This window comes from Anser anser, assembly GCF_964211835.1.
Source record: "Anser anser genome assembly, chromosome: 14".
NCBI lineage: Eukaryota > Metazoa > Chordata > Aves > Anseriformes > Anatidae > Anser > Anser anser.
Window position 1 is genome coordinate 12,200,322 of NC_139735.1, and position 21,034 is coordinate 12,221,355.

The following is a 21,034-nucleotide window of genomic DNA, read 5'->3' on the forward strand; positions in this document are numbered from 1 at the left end:
CTTACTGCTGTGCCAGCAGAAATTTGCATCCAGTATTAAATGGAGGAGTTTTCCTTGTCTTGAAACTCATTACATATACTTTACAGAAGTACTTGCCTGTTCCTTTCACCATAGTTTTCTGAGAGTTAGACATGCAAATCAACAATGCTAGGAAGCAAATCTTTGGGCTATCTTCAGGAATTTTGCACTTTTCCAGTTTCCATTCTGAATTTTGTATGATGAATGCAAGTTCAGACTATAAGTAGTATTCTACATTGGATTAATTCTAAGCATATTCTAAGCATAAGCATATTCTAAGCATATTCTAAGCATAAGGGAATCAGTAATAGAAATCTTTGTTTTCTTACATCTGTCAGCATCATCTCAATGGAAAATAAACAGAGCTATGAGCGGTCAGAGATTGTAAAAAGCCTTTTATTATTTTTCCTTCAAAGAGCATATATTTGATAAATATATCTTATGTCATTCAGTTGTGTGTTTGCATGGAAAGAGGAATGGATGGGGATGCTTTTAGCAGTCGCATCAGCTGGTAACTGTTTGTAAATGTTTGATTCATACTTCTCTACCTCTGGCAGACCCTGTTCTAACACCCACAGAAATCAATGGGAGGCTTTGCATAGGTTTTCCTGAGTATGGGATCAGGACAACATTAAAATCTTTCAGAAGTTCCCTCTGTCCCAGGGACAAATCCTTAGTGTGCTAAATCATTAGCTAAAAAAAATGACCAGGCAAAATTTTTGTAACAATTTATTCTGTTAAACTTCTCTATGTGCCCATGAAATGCTTAAATTAACCCATACCGTGCAGTTTAAGAACAACTCTGTGAAATTTTGCATGAGCTTTTTTTGCTGTTTTTCAGTTGCTTATCAAACTTTCAGATAGGGTCGATGGGTTGATCACATTAATGCTTGTGGTTATGTGGTTGGTGGAATGTAACCCTGGTGCCTGGAAGAACCAGAAGAAGCAAACTACTGGCATGAGGTGATCGCCTAGTGTGGTGGCAAGCACTGCTATAGGCACCTTGACAGATTTTGACTCATCTTACAACTATGATGTTATGTGCTGTTATTAAATCGGAAAAAAGCAAGTGATAGGAGGAACTGGGAATGGTGTTGGATTGTGTGGTTTCTCTCACCTCAACTGTTGCATGGCAAGGGCAAGACCACTAGACGTGACACATGGCCTCCAAAAACATCTAAGGGAGAAGGCAGGCTACGAATACATTAAAGTTAGTAAAATGGACTTGTGTGTGACAGCGAGTGTCTTGTGACAAGGTGGGAGCTGCAGACATAAAGGGAACAGTATTATCTTCATCAGCAGTATGTGACATACTGACTGCATGGGGATTTACAAGTGGGAACTATCTGGTCCACTTCAGATTCTGTGTTTCTCTTTGCACTTCCTCTCTGTACTCATGCTTCCTGACCAGCTGTGCCCTGTCCTGTTGTTGCTGACCTGTGACATGGCAAAGCCTCTGACAGGGCTTTTTAGAGGAGCCAACTGACAGCATTCAGCTTTTAGTAATGTAGTCTCCTGTCCTGTGGGACTGTGCCGAAGACGCTACTCTACTTTGAGGTTGGCCATATTGTGCCACAACACAGTGACTGCTAACAGTACAGTTCAGTATGCCAGGTTTCAGTTTGTGGTCTGGTAAAAACGAACTGTTTAGAACCAGAGATAAAGGCCAACTCAAGCATGCAGACTGGGAATGCCTGATGGCTCTGTAAGAACGTTACTAATGCATCTGAACTGGGAAATTAATGAACAGGTTTGCTTCTCAACTACTATGCTGGCACTTAAATTATTGGTCATATTTTGCTTTTACGTTTAAAACCAGAGGATCTTAAGGAATTACTTTCTGTAACAGAACAAAAAGAAAAGCCAGTTACATTGACAAAATTGGAATTTCACCAGTTTTGCAAAATGCAGGACATTTGTCTATGATAACAGAAGTGCAAGACAAACATGCATCTCTTGCTAAGGCCCAGCCATGCAGTACACACATGGTAAAATTGTGCCTAGACAAAGGCAGACTGCTGTCCAACTGCCTGCTTCCCCTGTTCTTACTGTGAAGAATTTATAAAGTAGTCCTCAGACATTGAACTTTTCCATTAAAAAGCAGCCCCCCAGAGTGTCTGAAAGCCGAATGTGTTGTGCAGGATTCTGGTTGGGATAGAGTTACTTTTCATCCTAGTATGGTGCTATGTTTTGGAATTGTGATGAAAATAGCGTTTTTCATGGTTAAGTTTTTATTTTTCCATTTTTTTCCCTTTTTTTTTTTTTTACCCCCCCCCCCCCCCAATTTATTAATCTGTCTTTAGCTCAATCCGTGAGCTTTCTAACTTTTGCTCCTCCAATTCTTTTTTCCCATTGTGCTGCAGGCATGGGGGAGTGAGCGAGGGACTATGTGAGGTTTAGCTGCATATGCATTAAAGCATAACCCCAGTAGATCTTCCTATCTCCAGAATATATGTGCCTGAGAAAATTCATTCTGACCCTCTGGGACCAGCACTACAGCCCTGCCTTAAGAGCAATAGCGAATAGAGAACTGATTGCCACAGCTTCTGGATAGTAACCCTAGAAAATACCACAGTCTCCTAGTTTCTGATATTTCTGTTATACTGACACGATGAGTCTTGGTTGATACCATGTGGAATGAGAATTTCTAACTGATGAGATTCTCCTGCCATCATCACCTATTTATGATCTAATATCTGAAAGTTTCCACTGCAACAGAACATAGATTTTTCCTTTTTGTTGTTGTTGCTTTTTGTTTGTTTGTTTTCAGCTGAGAGCTTTCCAGCTCTTGGCTAGAAAACAAAAATCTATGTGCAGTGAGTGGACATTTTTCTCTTTTCTAGTCCTACCCAATTCATGTCAGACTTTTCCAGCTCTTTCTCATGTCAGTTCATCTGTGTTTTGCCTAGGACTGTGGTAAGACTCTTCCTCTTCATGCTGCCTATAAGCTTGTGCAAATTTATAACCTGCACCTTTCCTATTGCAAACAACAGGACGGGGACTTCCACCCCCCCACCCCCCCACCCAGTCTAACAGTTCCCCTTCTATAAGAAAACCCCCAGCAGAGGAAAAGCCAAATCTTCTGGTGTCAGCACCCTTCATACATTAAGAAAGACAAACTCAGGAAAGGGTCTGATTAGTGTGTATTGTTTTCTGTCTTCTTTCACTTTGTAGTCTTATATGGTTGACTTCATAATTGCCTTGCCATCCCTGGGACTGGGGCCAAAATGGAATGAATCAGAAAATACTGGAACCATGCATAATGGGTTCCTTGTCAAGCTGCTTTTTGCTAAACTCAGCAAAACCTGAGTGTGCCAGAGAACTGGGGGCTAAATGGGAAGGAAATTGCTAGTGCAGATGTTTAATGTGTGGTTGCAAATAGCAGTCTCCTCCCTTTTGTGTAATTCAGACCATAAAGAATACTAAGGATGCACACCATAGAAGAGCATCTTACTCTTGGGTGAAGCTGGACTCAGGAAGTGTGGTGATGGAGCGATGGTGGAAGTTGTAATTGCTCCATTTTTATTTGAATAAAACCTATTGATCCAGGGAAAAGCATGCCCCAAACCTCAAGAGGAAATACAGAGCTGGCTGTAAATAATTCATAGCATTCAACACTTTCCTTTTCTGTTTCAAGTACTGGGGCCAAATTCATTTCTGATCTGCCTCCAATAGCTCGAAGAGAATTAAACCATTACTATCATTTATTATTTGTGTTTGGCACTGTATGAGACACACCAGGAATGAGTCTAGTCCATTATATTTCTGGACAAAAGTTTTCTCCTTGGATTCAAGTACCTGAAGTTAAGCACTGTCTGTAATATCGCATGCAGAATAAAGTCTTGAGAAGCCTGAGAAATAGCCTTGTTATGTGCTTAGTGCTATATAGAAGAGAATAATTTCAAAGGACATCAGTTTGCAATTGTAGGCCATAATTGAGAATTCTTGTGTTGGTCCCCTGACAACAAAAAAGAGATTTTTCTGGAACAAATTTTCATCAGCAGAGGATTTCTTAGCTATCTCTTTATTTAGCAAGCCATTTTACAGCATGTTAGCATATGCTGAGGTTTGTTGGTCGAAGGGTATTGCTGTTTATCTTCCCCTTCCTTCCCCTGTGCCTTCTGATGAATATGGAGAATGTAGTTGTTCTTGATATTATAAAAGAAAATGTCTGCCTTTGATAAAAGACTTGCTGCAGTCTGCAAATTTGATACAATCTAGTGCAGTCCTCTGCCGTATGCTAAATGCCAGCACAAGCTTCATGGCAAACAGGAGCCCACATCTCCTTCACAGGGGGCTGCATTTTATATGTCCTCAGACAGATGCTATCCAGTGCAGCAGCTGAGTTTCCTTGACTCATTAAGTAAAGAAGTAGAATGTGTATTATGATTTTATCATCCTTTTTTTTTCCTATGCTCAGAATGTTTATGAATATGCAAAATAACTTGTCACCAGTTTTCAGCATTAAATGTCTTTCCACAAAGATCATCTCTAGCCAAAGGCCTTGGCATCCAAACAAGTTGTTTTGTTACAGAGATGATCTCTGTGTGTCCATTTGAAAGTTTAGATTTGTAGAAGAATTTGTTTGAAGAATTTGAAGAATTTGCCAGTTATGAATATTCACAAAAAGCGAGTAGTTGCATTCAGACTCTGACAACAAACACAAAATTAGCCAGATATACATGTTTTTCAGCTTATTTAACACACACTAACAATTTTTTTCTGGGCTTATGTTTCTACAGCCAAAACACCCCAATCCTGACTGGCGCTACTCTGCATCCCTAAGGGCAGGAATGCAAAGGTATGTAGTGTGCTTCTGGGCAAAGGGGAATTCTGTCTTTGGCCTCTGTGAAAAGGACAAAGCTGTCTGGATTCTCTGATGTGCCAGACTGATGATATCTGTATGCTGAGATGGAAAGAAGGTTCTGCTGCTGTCACTTTCAATCTCCAGGTGTTACAAATTTGATCTGACTACATATTCTGCTATTACTGTACTACCGCAGAGCTGTGCTTTTGTTGTGTTTGCCTCCTTCCTTTTTTATGTTGACTGTCAAGGCATAATTGCTCCAATTATTGAATTATTTAATTGTGATTCTACACTTCTTGTTTACTTTAAAGCTCCCTGTTATCATTAATGTTGATATGCTTCAATAGACTGTCTGCAGCATTGATACGTTTTCCATCTTGCTGTCTCTCGTTACCATAGAAGTATTCAGCTCCTACAGCCCATTTATTACCCACGTGGTACAATCAAGGTTACTACCACAGTTTAAAGAACATTTTAAAGATAAGAAACAGATTTCCAGATAAGGCAAAGTGAAGCTGGGTCCAAATTTCTTTTGACTGAAATTCCTCTGGTGAGCAGTCTCTGCTATAATTTGCTACTCAGTACATCTGGAAAGAATTATAATGAAGCCTTCTTTTTGTAGAGCCTAGATAAAATATATTTGCTTCTATTTCATGAACTGATTAGCAAACTGGTCTTATGTTAAGGTGTAATCTGACATGATTAATAATGCTACCTTACAGATTGAGATGCAAATATAAGGCTGTGATAATTCCTAGTGATACTGCAGGTGCAGAAATTTATACTTTTTCCAAAGCTGTTGATGCAGTGGGGCTGTGGCCATCACCTTTTATCTATTATCCACAGTATTGTAGTCTTAAGGGAGAAGTCCAAAACTCAGATTCTGACTGTCCATCCCTGAGACTGTGCTTCATGTTGATGATGGCAGTCAGGCTGCTGTGTTCTTGCTGTTTATCTGGTGGTGTTTTTTTTGGATCTCCAATTGCTTTCTGCAAAAGGAATGAACAGTCTGGGAAGAAGGATCCTGAAACAGGATTTTTCTCACCTACCTAAGTATCTCATTTACAGGTCCATGGATCCAGGTGTGCTCTTGTGTATTCCCAATCTGACCCTGTGGATCCACATTCCTTTTTATACCAAGTTCAAGATTTTGCCTGAAGATACTTGAACGATAAATGAAGAGTCAGAGCTCATATAAAGCAATTTGTCCCACATGCAGGGGAGCTAATGAAGCCTTTCTGAGAAACTGTGTGTTCCTCTGTTCTCTCACATCAGCGGCCCCATCCTTCTCTGAAATCTCAGTATCTAAGCCTGTGTGACCTACCCAACTGATGATTTTCATAAAATGCTCATTTTTTTTATAAAACACGTAGAAATTTGGTAACCATATGACCTTTGGCATTTGTCCCATTTAGTTGAAATTGCCCATCAAGGTCAGTTGGAAGTGTAGAATGGAGCTGAGAGGCAGATGAGCAGAGACAGGTTCACAGTCACAGAAATGTGTTTTTCTAATGAATCATACACAGATAAGGGCCTAGTTTTGCCTTAAAAGTAGGAGATTTTTCATTTCCTTCCATATAAGGTGCTGGCTAATATGGAGCACTGATGCTTTCAAAGCCAAGTGCTCACCATGATAAGATTTAATGTGATGCAGTTTCTACATTTGTATTATTTCTCCTTCTGAATTGTTCACAAGAGTAGTGTACTTACAGAAGCTCAGAATTAATTCAAGCAACTTTTTATTGTTTGCTTTAATGTTAATACATTATAACAGCAAAGAAGGTACAACTTCCTTGTTAGCAACTTCCAGCCATTGAAAGCAAAGTGTCCTGGAGGTATGGTTGTTTTTTAAATTATGCCACAACTGTGTTTTTTGATTATTTGTAGCAAGTCAGAATAGCTAGTTCTCCAGTGCGCCAGTAGAATTTGTTAGTGTGATGTAGTACTACAGCAGCACTTGCACAGTGACAAAAAGTTAGGACCTTTGAAGAGTAGCAGGAAAGGAGAATGTTATAAAGCCAGAGGTGTACTGTATAATCTAACCATGCTATATGCTTATTCAGTGCTGTGCATATGGAGGAGGCAGGAATCTTACGTGGAGGGCCAGGAGGGCCTGACCAGCAGTGGCCAACAGTCTCCAGTGCTACTCCCGGTAAGTGTAAAAGTTCAAAATGTATGTGGGGAATTAATGTTAAGTGAAATAGACTTCTTAGTCTTGTTTTTTCTATTGTTTTGTGTCTCAGAGTGAAGTTCATGTAAATTACTTTTTGGAGTCTAAATAGAGTGGAGTAATTAAGCCAAAAAAAAAGTCTTTACTGCCTTATATGAGCTCTGGTGATGAGAGTCTTTGATCCCAGCTCTCACCCTACCTGTGGAGGTTATTGGTTTGTGTGGCCAAAGGTTTTACTTCTGATGTTTGAATTCAGATTCAAAATACCCATGATTAGGTCTAGAGCTGATTGATGTGTCCTCCATTTCAAAAGAACAGCAAAACTGGGTTAGGATCTTATCAATTTTGCCCCATTATTTTTACAAACCCAAGTCAGTTTGAATGCCTCTTCTTATTTTCTGCAGTTAAATTGAATGTTTTTTTGTTTGCTTGTTTGTCTGTTTGTTTTTCAAATTCTTCTTGTACGCATTGAGGGAAATTGAACTCACATTTGTGCTTAAATATAAAAATAAAATGTAATGAACAGTGCATTGAACAGAACCCTACCACCACAAGCAGTTCTACAAGGAGTCTGCAGAGATGCATCGTGAGCTGATTCCTTATATACACTTGCCCCAGCATTCATCATGTAAGTGTAGGCATGGGACACCTTAGCCCATTGCTACAAGACGATACATCAGCTATTTCTTTCTTATCACCTAGGGAAACTTCATTCCCTTACACAAAGTCATTCTGTCCCTGGCATTCCTGCTCCCAGCCAGTTTAACCCTTTCTGCAATCAGGCCTTCTTGCCCTCCATGTTAGGTCAATCCTTGGTCATGAATCACCATTGCTGAGCAGTTACAGTTTGAATTTCCCTTTCATTTCCTAGCTGTTTTCATTGACTAATACATAAAATTATAATTTTCTTGTCAAAATAAATGACCAAAAATACATGTTAGGATGTAACTTCATTTATTCAGCCACTGACTGATGACTTTACAGCAGTCAATAAGAGCCTAGATTGAGTTAGAAAAAGTATTACCTGTATCTTTGCAGTGCAGGCAATAAAATATTCTCACTTTTTATGTTGGAACAGGAATAATATAGGGATGTACCAGAGCAGCCTGTCAGTGGTGTGAGCAGTGGTTTCAATCATATCCAAAATAAGCTGTCAACTTAGACTTCAAAATACGTTTCAACTGTGAGCTTTGTATGAAAGCTTTGTGATCATTTTGAATCCTCCAGAAATTTAAACAAGGAATGATGAACCTATCACAGAACCGGGTCAAATGCCCAGAAGTGGGTTCTCCAGGAGGAAAGATGTGAGAGCTGTTTTGTTGTTGTTTTTTATTTATTTATTTTCACTGCAAAACTTTCCCCTTGGCTTAAATTGATTTTTAAGGACTGAAGAGCAACTTCAGGATTTGTATTCATATCTACAACATATCCATGCACTAATGATGTCTAGCAAAATCCGTATTGGTATTGCAGAAGGCCTATCTGCAAAAATAGATTCGGAAATCAGATATAATGGGCCCCTAGGCTATAGTTATCTGGTTATCCTGTGGTTTTCCATCTGTTACAGGTTTTGCAGGAAAACACAGCTTGTTCATGTTAAGTAGGGTGTGTAACTGTTTAGTTTACAGTCAGAAATGTCACCACAAGTACACTCCAACCTTTACAGAGGGTTTCCTCAGGCCATCAGCTGTACTAGTCATCCTTCACTGAGTGCTTATTGCATTACCTTATTCCAAGGTCAATATGGATGCAAAAATTCACCCAGATGTTTGCTTGCTGTTAATCAAGATTTCTAATGCAGATTTTCTGAATGTAAATACAAAAGTAGGATGGTCCTACCTTCTGAGGAGGTCTGTTGGCATTTTGGTCACAGTGACCTGTCCACTAACTGCCCCCTGGTTTTCTTTTGTGGTCTTACTGTTTTAGACTCACTTTGGGAACCTGAATATCTCTTAGTCTGAGGAGTAGCACTAACCCTTGGCTCCTGGTGTTCTTTCCCTTCATGACCACATAATAAGGCACTTGTACAATGAACGTACACATGTCACACATGCGTTCATAAGTGTCAGTGGCTGTGAAGAATGGAAAAAAACTCTAAGGCAAGTGAGGGAAGAAGCTGGCAGGAGGCACTGTGGGGCTGGGCAGCAGAAGAGGTGGCAGTCCAAGTGCAAAGGCTATTTACAGTGGTCCTTGGACTGGCATCATAAATCATTGTTTCTCTGTGTTTTTTATTTCTAAGTAATGTATCCAAACAAGTTGTAAGAAATACCATCAGCCCCTGGAAATATTTTTGCCATACAGAAAAACATGACTAATTAAAATGGCTTTATAGAGTATCCACACAAATTACAACTCCCTTTTAATCCAGTTTTTGTGAATCAGGTTCCTTGTGAAAGAATATCTTTTCCTGCACAACAGACTCTCTTCTTTCGTCTTTGTCTGTTCCCAAGAGATTACTGACCCTGACATAACAATAATTAGCCCTTTTTTAGCAAGTTTAAAGTAGTATCCTTCTCTACTCTTCGTAAGCAAAAGCTACAAGTATCCTTGGTCCTTCATAGCAAACAGATGATTCATAGGGAAAGCTCACTTAGGATTAATAAAAATTACTAAGTTAATTCATAGTTTGAGTACACGATCATGCATCACATTTTCAGCAATTTACTACACTGTTTTAGAATCCCATCTGCAGTTTCCCACAAATACTTCTTTCAATACTCTTTTTTTTTTTTTTACTGCTTAGGTTCAAGACTTGTGATATTTTTCGTTAGGTTATCATACACAACAGATGCAAAGATGTAACTCATTCTGATCAATTACACTTGATTGAGCGAACAAATAAATTTGCTCCTGAAACATCATTTGAATAAGTGGAGTACACCTGTGTCCAGATAAGCTGCTAGATAAGCTATTTATTATCTCTCTTACCATCAGCATATAGTGGCAGCTGCAGGTCTTGGCTTCTAATTACTATAAACCACTTCCACGCCTGTTCTGTGCATACATGTTCCATGCAGTTGTTTTAGTCAATTGATTAATCTCAATCAGGTTGTCACTAAACCATTAATTATTTAACAATCCACAATAGTCATGGAGAAGATGCCTCACAGACACACTTTCAGAGAGTTAATCAATGAGAGCATTCAAAGATGATGTCACTGAAATGCTTTAAGAAGGATGAACAAGTCAAGCGTTAAATCAGTAAATCCTTAATTCCCAAGATATCGCTGCACTCAAACATCACATGATCTTTCAGCAAATATGTTATTCAAACAAAACCAGGTCCTCATTTGCATGGACAGCACACTTACTGACTTTATGGCATATTACACTCATGCAGGGGATAGCAAATCTTGATTTAGTATTTTTTAATTGTCTTTACATTTTCTTATGCATTAATCCAATGGTTTGTAGGTTTGTGGTCAGGATTCTTCAGAATGAGGTGGGACAAGAAAGCTCAAAATCTCCCTAGGTGAAAGATAGCATTGGGTTTAGCTCCTTGTGGCATCTCATTTGGGCCCCACAAGCAACACAGTAAGCCTATGAAACACAGACAGATTTCTGTCTTCTGTTCTATGTCCTTTGACAGATTTGGCAATTATATCAGACTTTTTACAGGTGGTCGCTAATGTGAGTGAACTTTATTTTCTGGATGCCTGGCTCTGAATAACTGGAGCCTGATGTCTGGAGATGATGGAAGCTTGTAATATAAAGTAAGGTGAACAGGAACTTTGCTCTAAAGGTATAACGCTGCAGATTTCTGAAGAAGTCAGACCTATGCATAATTCAGAGCTCAGACTTAATGGCCATAGGCAAATCTGTGTGTATTTCTCTGTGCTCCATACTCTAATCTGTAAAACAGAATTGGTAATACGAGTTGCTTTACAAAAACAGTCTAAAGATGCATTAACAGCACACATAAGACTCAGGAGAATGATAAGGTTTTGCAATGAAAAATAGCCAGGAGGAATTTTAAATCCTCTGTTCAATGTGGGCTTTGTATATGTGCAGTAAATAAGACACTGGACCACACACTGCATATATTGGGGAGAGGAGGGAGGAAGACTTTCAGTCAGAGAATGGTGTGAACAGAAGACAAATGGACCTCGTGGAAGAAAAAAAAATAAAAAAGAAAAGCAACTGAAATTTGTAAGCATGGAGCTGAAGACCGTGAGTCTTACTGGAATCTCTGAAGTCCATGACAAACAGCCCACTGACTTTTCAAGGAAGTTATGATTTTGGTGTCTGTCCTTATGAGTATGTGCAAGTGAGTAAATTAAGTTGCATAAGCAAATGCAATCTTAAGATTTGTCAATTTTATGCTTCTGATTTTGCAGTGGACACATGCTTCTAATTTCTGTCATTTTTGTTTCCTTTTCTAAGGTAATAAGCTGGGCAAGGGGGTGGTAGCCTTGTTTTTTAAAGTACTCTTATGAAGAAAAAAAAAGAATTTATATTGCATTGGAATCTACTGACCTCAACATGGCAGTCTTCCATGCTTGGTGCACATTTTTATTCCTTGAACTGGCCAAGTAAACAGCAGTAGTGGTACTGGCTGCTGTTCCGTGACACAAATAAACAGGAGAGTGAGAAAGGTTAGCTGTGGGTTTCACAGCTAATTTAAAAGGCAGTGGAATATTATAACCAAGAAAATCAGAGTTCAAGTCTAGGTATGGAGACGACTGTATAATATATACATATGTATATACATAGATACATATGTGTGCATGTGTATATATAAAGTCTTTATATAAAGATGTGTAACTCCTTGTGTTCCAACACCCCAAGCCTGATTCTTTCAACATTTGTCATCTGAAGATTGTCTCTCTCATAGTTTTCCTCTCTCTGTTGTTTTTCCTGATGTTCCTTACATCTTGCCCGACTCAATCTTCTCCACTTTCTCCATGCTGGTTAGGGATCTTCCATGCCCATGAATGCTCAGACTGTCCCAAGGGACTCGGTGTGCTGTTAGGTTTTATGTTGGGATCTGCAGCTGTTCTAGAATAGATTTCTGTTTCTCCCAGAGGATGGTTCATGTTCCAACCAGATGGAATGCAGAAGTCTGCAGATTAAGCATGGGCTGTAGAATAAGTGATGAAAACTGATAATTAAATGAGAAGTAATTATAAATAAGGCAAATAAGCAAAATGATAGGAAAAGTAAAGTCAGACTTACTAGGATGTTTTGTAGTGCTGGTTTGGGTTAGAGGACAGTGTTATAGAGGAATGACTGTGGGCAAGTTGTTAAAGGGAAAGGGGATGCTTAGGTGGATTCTAAGAAAAATTACCAAGAACAGTGGTGATAGAGTGAATACCTTGATGGGAGAAGGAAATGTTACAGTTGCCTAGTGTAAGTTGTGGCATACACAATTCTGTGTTTCAGGAAGATGAATTCTAGTTGAACAAGAACATTCTTTCAGGAGGAGACACTTACTTGCAGTGGAACTATATGAGAAGGGCAGGAAAGGAGGTGTTCAAGGCTAGGCTGGATGTGGCTCCTGCTCTATTGTTTGGCAACCCCACCCAGGGCAGGGGGGTTGAAATTAGATTATCTTTAAGGTCCTTTTCAACCCAGTCCATTCTGTGATTCTATGAATGAGAGCTGGGGCACGAAGTGTAAGCAGGAGAGATCTGAGAAGGGATATCTAAGGGCATGGGATCGGGGGGAAAACAGGGAAAAAATCAAGAATAGGAAGGTGAGCACAGAGGATCTGGGGGAGGTAAAAAGTTGGAAAAACGGGGCAGATAGCATTTGGAATGGGGCAGAGTAGACCCTTAAGTGAGTACTGAGAATAGGTCACTGGATAAAAGATTGGCATGCTGAGACTGGGTAATATATTCTAGTGAAGAGGCTGGAAAGCCACACTTTCTGAACTGAGTTAGATTCTTCTTTTCATGGCATAATCATTTGATCTCTCTGCATCTTAGCATCACTGCAGAAAGGAATTACTATTTTTTTTTCTGTTGACCCCCTCACTGCTATGACACTGTTCTTGAAATTCAGCAGGCATAACTCTCCAGTAAAAGCTCACAGGGGGCCACAAAACTGTTGCAAGGCTCTTGGCTTCTGAAGTATTTTTCTAAAAATTCAGTTTAAAGATCCTAATAACAACTCTGACTGCTAAGAGACCTCAGCTGTAATGTATTTCATATGATATAGCTTTGCATCATGGTCACAAATGGAGAACAATTTCTTCCTAAATGTCAATGAGTTTCTGTTCACTTTCATCAAATGACCTTCCTTACCTTCCATACCTACAGAAAAAGGGGCTAATTGAGATTCCTCAACCAGTTAAGCAGACACTGAATGTGCAGGGCCTAAAAGTATTGCTTCTCAGAGACTGATAAAGGTTAATTTACAAATAACATGGTATGGCTTAGCTTTAGCAGCTTGTTGATTAAAGCTATAAAAGATAATAACTAATTAGCAACTCAGAATACATAATTGGGATCTGGATTTTTTTTGCAGAATGTTGCAGCTGTTTAAAATGGAAGGAGCTAGAAGATGCAGCTGTGCACATCTGTATCCTATATATGATTTTCATTAATAACCCATTTTCCATCTAATTTAATAATTGCAAATTTCAAATCCAGAAATACCTATGTATCAAAATACCAGCTCTTAGAACCATTCCTTTGTTTTTTAAGAAAAACTGTCAGTGTGATAATGTGTAATATCTAAAGAAGTCAGTAGAGAAGATACAGGATAACCAAGTCATTCATGTTTTTCTTGAAAATTTGCCTTTAAATCAGTGATTTGATAAATCCCAAAAGTGAAGGTGGTAGGAAGTTTAACCAGTTCTTAACCCTACATGGTAAAGTATTATAGAGATTTGGTTCACAACCTATTGTAATCATAGAAAAATCATCCCCATAAACCATACTAAAATCATTATTCTAAAACTGTGGTATCCCTGCCAGCTCAGTAGAGTTCAGGGAAGGAAGTTGTGCCAGCTTTCTCATGTAGATGTGGAGCAGCAAGCTATACGGAAATAGAGATAATCTGCTAGGACCTTATAAGGCTAAATCCCTTTCTTTTATCTCATGTCAATGACCTTGGTCATTGAATTCTCAAATTAATTCCACCCATTCTTTGAGCCCTTCAAGGTGATGTACAGTCATCAGTTTTTCCCCTGCACCCAGTGCATTTTACTCCCGGGACACTCCCAGTGTACTTCTTACTCTTCTGCTTTTCACTCTATTTTCTCTATTTTCTTCATACTCATCTCTCCACTATGTCTCCCTTCCGTACTGTTATTCCAGGTTTTCTGAAATGCAAGTCTCTGACTTGGCCACACATGGCCTTTACAACATTTTGCAGTGAATTAAGAATTTATTGTGGTAAATGCTTCTAATTTCTGACAGCCTGGTGGAAACATAGAATTTCAAAACTGCTTGGTCTGAAGAAAAGCGTTTTGAAATCAGAGAGATTTTTTAAAAGAACATGTCAGAAAAATGTAAATTTCTGTATGATAGGTGCAGCTTGACATTCAGATTATTATTTTTAAAGAGCCAGTGACTGTTCAGAGTAGGAACAATTCTGTTCAGCTAAGTGGGCAAAGAGGGAAAGATGTATTTAACAGAAACTGCAGTCATGACACGGCTAATGTTAAATTTAATTTCCATGATTTTATTATTCTTCTCTTAGCTCCAAAAAAAACATGACTGACCTGAAATTGCATATGTGATCCTTATCATGGGGTCCACTACTTTTCAGTGTAAGGTAACTTAGATGAGATGGATAATAGATTTTATAGTGTGCAATACCTTAGTCCTTGAAGACTTGGTGTAAGAAAAAAAGGACTAATTAGAATTTGAAAAAAGCTAATGCTTGAAACTTCAAAGTCATTTGGTCTGTTTGTCTTGGCAAGATTTGATATATTTGACAAAGACTTGAATTTGTCCATGAAAAATAATGGCCATGGAAGAGTTTATGCCTTCATAAACTGGAGAATTCGTGATTTCACCTGCTGCAAAGATATAGGGGAGAGGAATTAATCTTTACCATTAGCCCCAGGCAACACAGAATGGATTTGTGCATCTTGTCATTTAGTCAAGTCCCTGTGCATGTGCAGCTCTTCCATTTAGATCAGGTCCATAGTTCCAGACTGGAACCAGTTGTTGCATTTCCCAAATTGAAGAGGACCGTGTCCAGCTTCTGATCTCCACATGGAATGATTGTTCCAGACCAGTATTCTTAAAGGTCTATGTAAGGATGCTAGCTCCAGCTGAGAAACTACAACACAGGAGACCTACAAAATTTCTAAAACCTAAAATAAAATAGGGTAATAGAAAACAAGAGACTACTGGTTTTCTGTGATAGAGTAATATGAAGCAGGTGTTTGAAGACAGTGGAGAAAAGCTGCTGCAGCTCATGACTTTGTCATTTTAAGGAGTGATAAAGTAAGAGATTTTACAGAAGCAGTTACCAGCTGCTCCAGGAAGCAATAGTTTCAAGCCTGCTGCGGGTCGCAGGGTCTGTAAGTAGCCAGCCAGGCTGGGAGCTACATTTAGGCTTGGGATAGTAAGTACCAGGAAGCAGGGAGCACAAGGCTGTTGTTAAGTGATGCAGAGCTGGGGAGAAGGCAAATGATGCTGGCATTCAGCAGTGAGACCTGGGCTTGCAGGATGGAGATGCAGAGTCAGATTCCAGGTCGACTGTGAGGTTTCTATCATGGGTTTCATGGGCAGAAATATCAGCACAAGAACTATGGAGTGCTTGCACAGTGAGTCCAAAACATCTAGGAACCATCGCACACTGCAAGCAAAGAGTGGGTTTGCTGCACACTAGTCAAGTAACAACGAATTGCAGAATTGACATTCAGTGCAGACTCACTTCGATAACATTAGAGGGCTTGGCTCTGCTCTCACATTGCCAAGTAGGGTCTAGTTTGCTACAATTTTTATATTTATGTTCTAGAAGAAAGTTTATTGAGAGTAACTCCTTGGTATACCTAATTTATACTTTCCTATAGTATTTTTTGTTTCTTCAAAATGGATGTTCCAGTTGTGCTTGACAAACATTTTTAATTCGACAGCTGCTGCTAGCTCTGTTCTTCATTTTAAGAACAAAGGATCATCCCTAGAAATGTTTGATTACAGTTAGTTTTCTTATGTCTGTAATGGCCAGCAGCTTGTTAACTCCTGTAAATTAAAGGACAAAAATTCCAGCTAGTTCATCAGCTTTCTCAACTTGATTAACGTACCATCTAGAAGTTTGTCATACCCCAAATGATGATGCTACTAAGCAAAAAGGGGGACAACAATTCTTGAAAATTAGATTTACCAGATTGATTCCTAGACATCTGGCAGGAAATTCTTATCTAATTAAAATCATGTCCAATTTTCAGATCTAAGCAACTTTTTCATTTGTCTGACTGTCCATTGCTCCAGGCATGTGCTTCTTTCTGATCCTAGTAATAATATCAGCGATAATACCAAAGCTTCTTGCATGCCTACCGATAAATTCTGTAGCTATGCAGAAGACATGGATTTTGATTTCCATCACTATTATTTTCCCAGAGGTTTCAATTAATAGAAAGAAAAATCATTCTCTTACAGCTGTACTACCTTGGATTGTCAGAATTTATAAGCTGAACAAGTGTTTATCTGGTCAGTACTTGGGGGAATTGATGGTAATCAAATTGCTTCCACATGAGCTTACAGCTGCTTTATTTTGTCACTGTTGTGCCTTCCTATTGCATTTTTTTTAGAAACTATTTTATTTTTTTCCTTTGCTGATGCGTTTATTTGCTGTGGTCTCCATTTCTTTCTTCTTAAACTTTTTTTTTTAAAGGAAAAAATACTAAAATAATTGTTAAATCAATCTGTGATATTAATGATCTCAGAGGAATGTCAACCCTGTTATCTCTTGCATGTGTATACAATTCAATAACTGATTGAAAATAAACGGATAAAATAAGCAAGGCTCTAAGCAATTCAAAGAAATTTTGATCTGTAATGTATTTCTATTGCAAGCAGTTTCAAGAAAAAAAGAAGGTGAGGGAATACAGACCACTCTGTGATACTACATCTTCCTCTAATGGATGTCTGCCTGTGTGCAGCACTTTGCTGTGCACAGGGGTCATGAATGTATTTTTCATGTGTTTATTTTTGTAATCTGCACGTCCAAAGAGATAAAACCAGGCATTGCTTTGGCGCCTGTTATTAATATTGCAATGTGGCAGTGCCTCTCAGGTCAGATGGCACTACACAAAGCCCACAGAAATAGCAAAAGACAAGTCTTGCCTTGAGGAACTTAAGGAAGGAGGACAAGGTCTGGGAAAACAAGAGAGAGGAAATGATCATTATCCTGTTTTAAAAAGGAAAAGAGCCAAGATGCAGAAAAATTAAAGTAATTTTTGTCAGAGTGCTCAATGGCAAAGGTAAGAATCAGCATCCACCCTGCCCCAAATACTCTCACTGCAACAGGGGTGAGCAAAGAACAGAGCTGCAAGCCTGCCGCAGGGCTGTCCTTTCCTGCTCCCCTCCAGCCTTCTGAGCCACAAAGCACCCATTAGGTCAGGGCTTCCTGAACACCCTGTGATTTTTGGTTCAGCCTTTCTTTGCTGTGCTTGCAGGCTATTTGTGTGCAATATCAGACCTTCAGCAGCTCATGAGCCCTGCTTTTTAACAGGCAGGCAGGGGCTGCTTCACTTTCTCCTTGACCACTGCATTTCTCTCTTTTCCATCTCCCTGATCTCTTTGCCATATCCTTGCTTAACTGCCAGGGTAGAGCTGGGCTGCACAAAGCAGAGCAAGCAGTATTGCAATACTGCATATTTTTCCAGCACACGTTCTGACTGTTTACAGAACATCGGCCTGAATATGCTGAATATACTTTGAGAGCTAAATTTTGAAATTATTCAGTCATTACTTGTGTGCACTCAGAGGGTGTAATGAGAAATGTAGAACAGCAACAGAAGCAGGCAGAGGCATCCCCTTCATTATGGGGATTTAATTCTTATAAAATCAAGGTTCTGGCTGTGGAGGAAATGAATCTGAATGCAGCTTCTCTGCTCTCGCCTTGTATAATTACTGTCACCCATCCCTAAAAGCATCCCCTCTTAGCATATACACACGGCTAGCAAAATAAATGGCTTGATTAAGAAGAAAACAAACAAACAAACCCTTTGTGATCTTGTGGAAATCACTGTGCTTTACAATGTGCTTATGCCTTGAAAAGTAGCGTTCTGCTTCTGCATGCACAGGTAGATGGAACAGGTTCAGAGAAGGCAAGGGAGCCTTGGAGGGTTGTTGAGGCTGTGGGAGCTTGTGCCCCAGCTCAATGTGCAGTGTCGGGAGGGTCGGATGCCAAGAGATGACCAAAGCCAAACTGTGAACAACAGCTGTTCATCCCACAGCCACCATCAAAGAGGCTGGAGCTAGAGCAGGGTTCACTGGCACTGGTCTGAATATAATGAAATTAAATTGCTTATATTTTGATTGAGATTTCTACTAGGAACAGAGGAAGTGCTTCATTTGTTGTTGTTAGTGGAGCAGTAGTCTTGTGCCTGCTCCCATGACTTGTTTTTTTGACTGAGAAAAGGATCTGTTGAAAAAGCAAGTAAGATGTACCAGTCAGCAAGCAAATTCTGTGCTGATGGATTCACAGGCTGTCTTCAGGTACTTGTGTGATCCCGTTGCATAGAGCAGGATGGGATTTGAGAGGCTGCAAAGAGAGTTCAGTCTCCATGTAGAAGTTTAATTTCAGGAATATAATACTGAATCACACACAAGACAGGCTGCTGCTTAGGTTAGGAGTGGCACTGATTAAATACCTAATTGTGCACTTAATCTCCTTAGGCTCACTTAGACAAGAGCAGGAGAGGTCCCCTCCTTCCTTCTTGCATTCCTCCCTGCAGTGACTAGAGCTGGCCTCAGGTTATAGCTGCTTATCCTGTAATCACACCTCCTTGGCCTGTTGCCTGCTCAGCTAGGTTATTCAAATTTGGAAAAAGAAATACCTAATTATTTCCAAGTGGCAAGCTCTGGTCTTCCAGTAATTTCAGCAGGTTTTTCACATTCAGATTTTTAACACATTGGGAGGCACTTGGAAATCAAGAAACCATGGAGTGGGCTCAAAAACAATCAAGGAATGCCTGAACCTTCTCTAATTCTAATGATTTGATTTTCTGATATCTTTGTTATACCTAATAACTTGAATATGATAGCTGGTGTTAACAGAAGAGCAGAAACCTCTAACAATAAAATTAGAGGAGCTTTAACAAAGGCAGTGGTGGAAAAACGGAAAAACCTGAATTAAAATATTATCATAATAATGAAAAATGCACAATGAAAACCTCCTCTCCCAGCTTTCCTTCAAACACTGCCTGCAGACCTTACATAACTGCATTTAATACACAAAATCAGACTGGATTTTTCATCACTGAGGAACATAACACATTAAACACATCTCAGCATCTGCGGTTGGAAATTACTTTCTCCTCCCTCCTGCCCTCAGTTTTTCACTATTCCATGCTGTATTACTTTCCCGTACTCCCAGCAGCAAGAGGCCCTCATTTTGTTGGTGAATAAGGATGTGTGGCTCTGGTGGTGTGTAAGTAGTCATAATTAATGACTACAGTAACTAAATACTTTGTCTTCAGTGTTCACCACACCGTTTCTGTTTCCCCTTGCCATCTTACACAGTATAAGTGGACGGACTGTAACTGTAGGCACTGTCCTTTCCAAATGCCTAAAATCAAATGTATTCAGTCTCATATGGAGGATAAGCCAAACAAAAAAAAATCCTGCAGCTGTGTCATGCATAGGCCATCAGTGGAAGTGGGGTAAAAGGAGGAGTGTGCTAGCACCACCATACTCAGTAGGTTTCCAACGGATTTGTTCTCTCCAGTTATTGTGTGTAATGTCATCTCCTCATGGCAAAAATTACCTGTTCTTGCTGCAGATTTATGCCAGGTAGGTAGCAGTCTCCCATGTATAGCTGGAAACGGAGGAATTATAATAAATGAATAACATTAGTCTCAGATTATCTGCCTCAGTTATTCCAAGACTTTGCTGCAGTTGTAAGAAAAAAAGCACCATGAACAAAATCACCTTTTGCTTTCTTTCCTGCTTTAATTTAGTGTATTTTCTGTGGGGCAAGCAAGGTTAGAGAGTTCCATGAAGAATGCTGTGGTCCACTTCAGATCCCTGTCTTACTCATATTTTCAGCAGTTAAGTTTGGAGACAAAACAAAAGAACAAAATACATTTCTGTTTGTCCAACCTGTAAATCCATATATCCATCTCAGTGTACAGACTTTTCAAACTGCAGCGTGATCTGTCTGGGAGAACTGTTAATGGGAAAGAGAACTACTCACCTCTGGGCTGACAGACAAAATAATTTGATGATCCTAATCCAGTCCTAATCCAGTTCTTTGCTGGCAATTTGCCCCATCAGAGGGAACAACATCAAAGATGAACCTAATTGGCAGCCCTAGCAGGGAGGCTAGTGGGTCAGGCAGGGCAAATCCATGCAGGTCAGTTTCTGATCTTGTCTGAGGCCATTTGTGAAACAGCGTGATGTGAAGCTCAGAACATTTCTGTCAACTTTGTAACTGTTCTCAGTGTAAAATATCTATCCAATAGCATACCAATGCTATGACTGTATATTTCTGGATGCATTTTTGTGAATTTTCCAAATTATATAACAAATACAATTTTAAAAGCTTAATTTTCATCAAGGTTCACAATTAACCTCCTTTTTCTTGCCTGGTATTTCTCTCTATGCCATTCCCTGATGTCAAGCTTTTGTAACAGATGTTGCAGAAACTGCATCTGGGTCCTTCATATCTGTGATGTGAGGTCAGTTCTGACTGGAGATCTTTAATAACTTCACTCTAATAGTCAGATTTTCCTTCCATTTGTTCATTTCCCCTGGTTAATATGAATTGAACACTAGCTTAAGAACTCTTCACAGTTCCTTCATGTAGATGAAAAATCATCAGAGGATAGGATGCAGGTAAAAGTGAAATGCAGGTGTTTCTGCCTGGGGCATGGTTTGCTTTCACTAATCTTCCAGGAGGGCCTTCAGGCA

At 39.4% G+C, this 21,034-nt stretch overlaps 1 protein-coding gene across 7 annotated transcripts in view; it reads left to right on the forward strand.

Moving 5' to 3' along the window:
- Window positions 1-21,034, forward strand: part of LOC310881520 (protocadherin alpha-C2-like) — a 118,622-nt gene that overhangs the window by 74,896 nt on the left and 22,692 nt on the right. For all 7 annotated transcript variants that reach the window (XM_083798957.1, XM_083798956.1, XM_083798960.1 and 4 more), the window contains 2 exons: window positions 4,761-4,819; window positions 6,889-6,977. In XM_083798957.1, coding sequence (XP_083655083.1) covers window positions 4,761-4,819; window positions 6,889-6,977 — 148 coding nt within the window. The remainder of the gene's footprint in view (window positions 1-4,760; window positions 4,820-6,888; window positions 6,978-21,034) is intronic.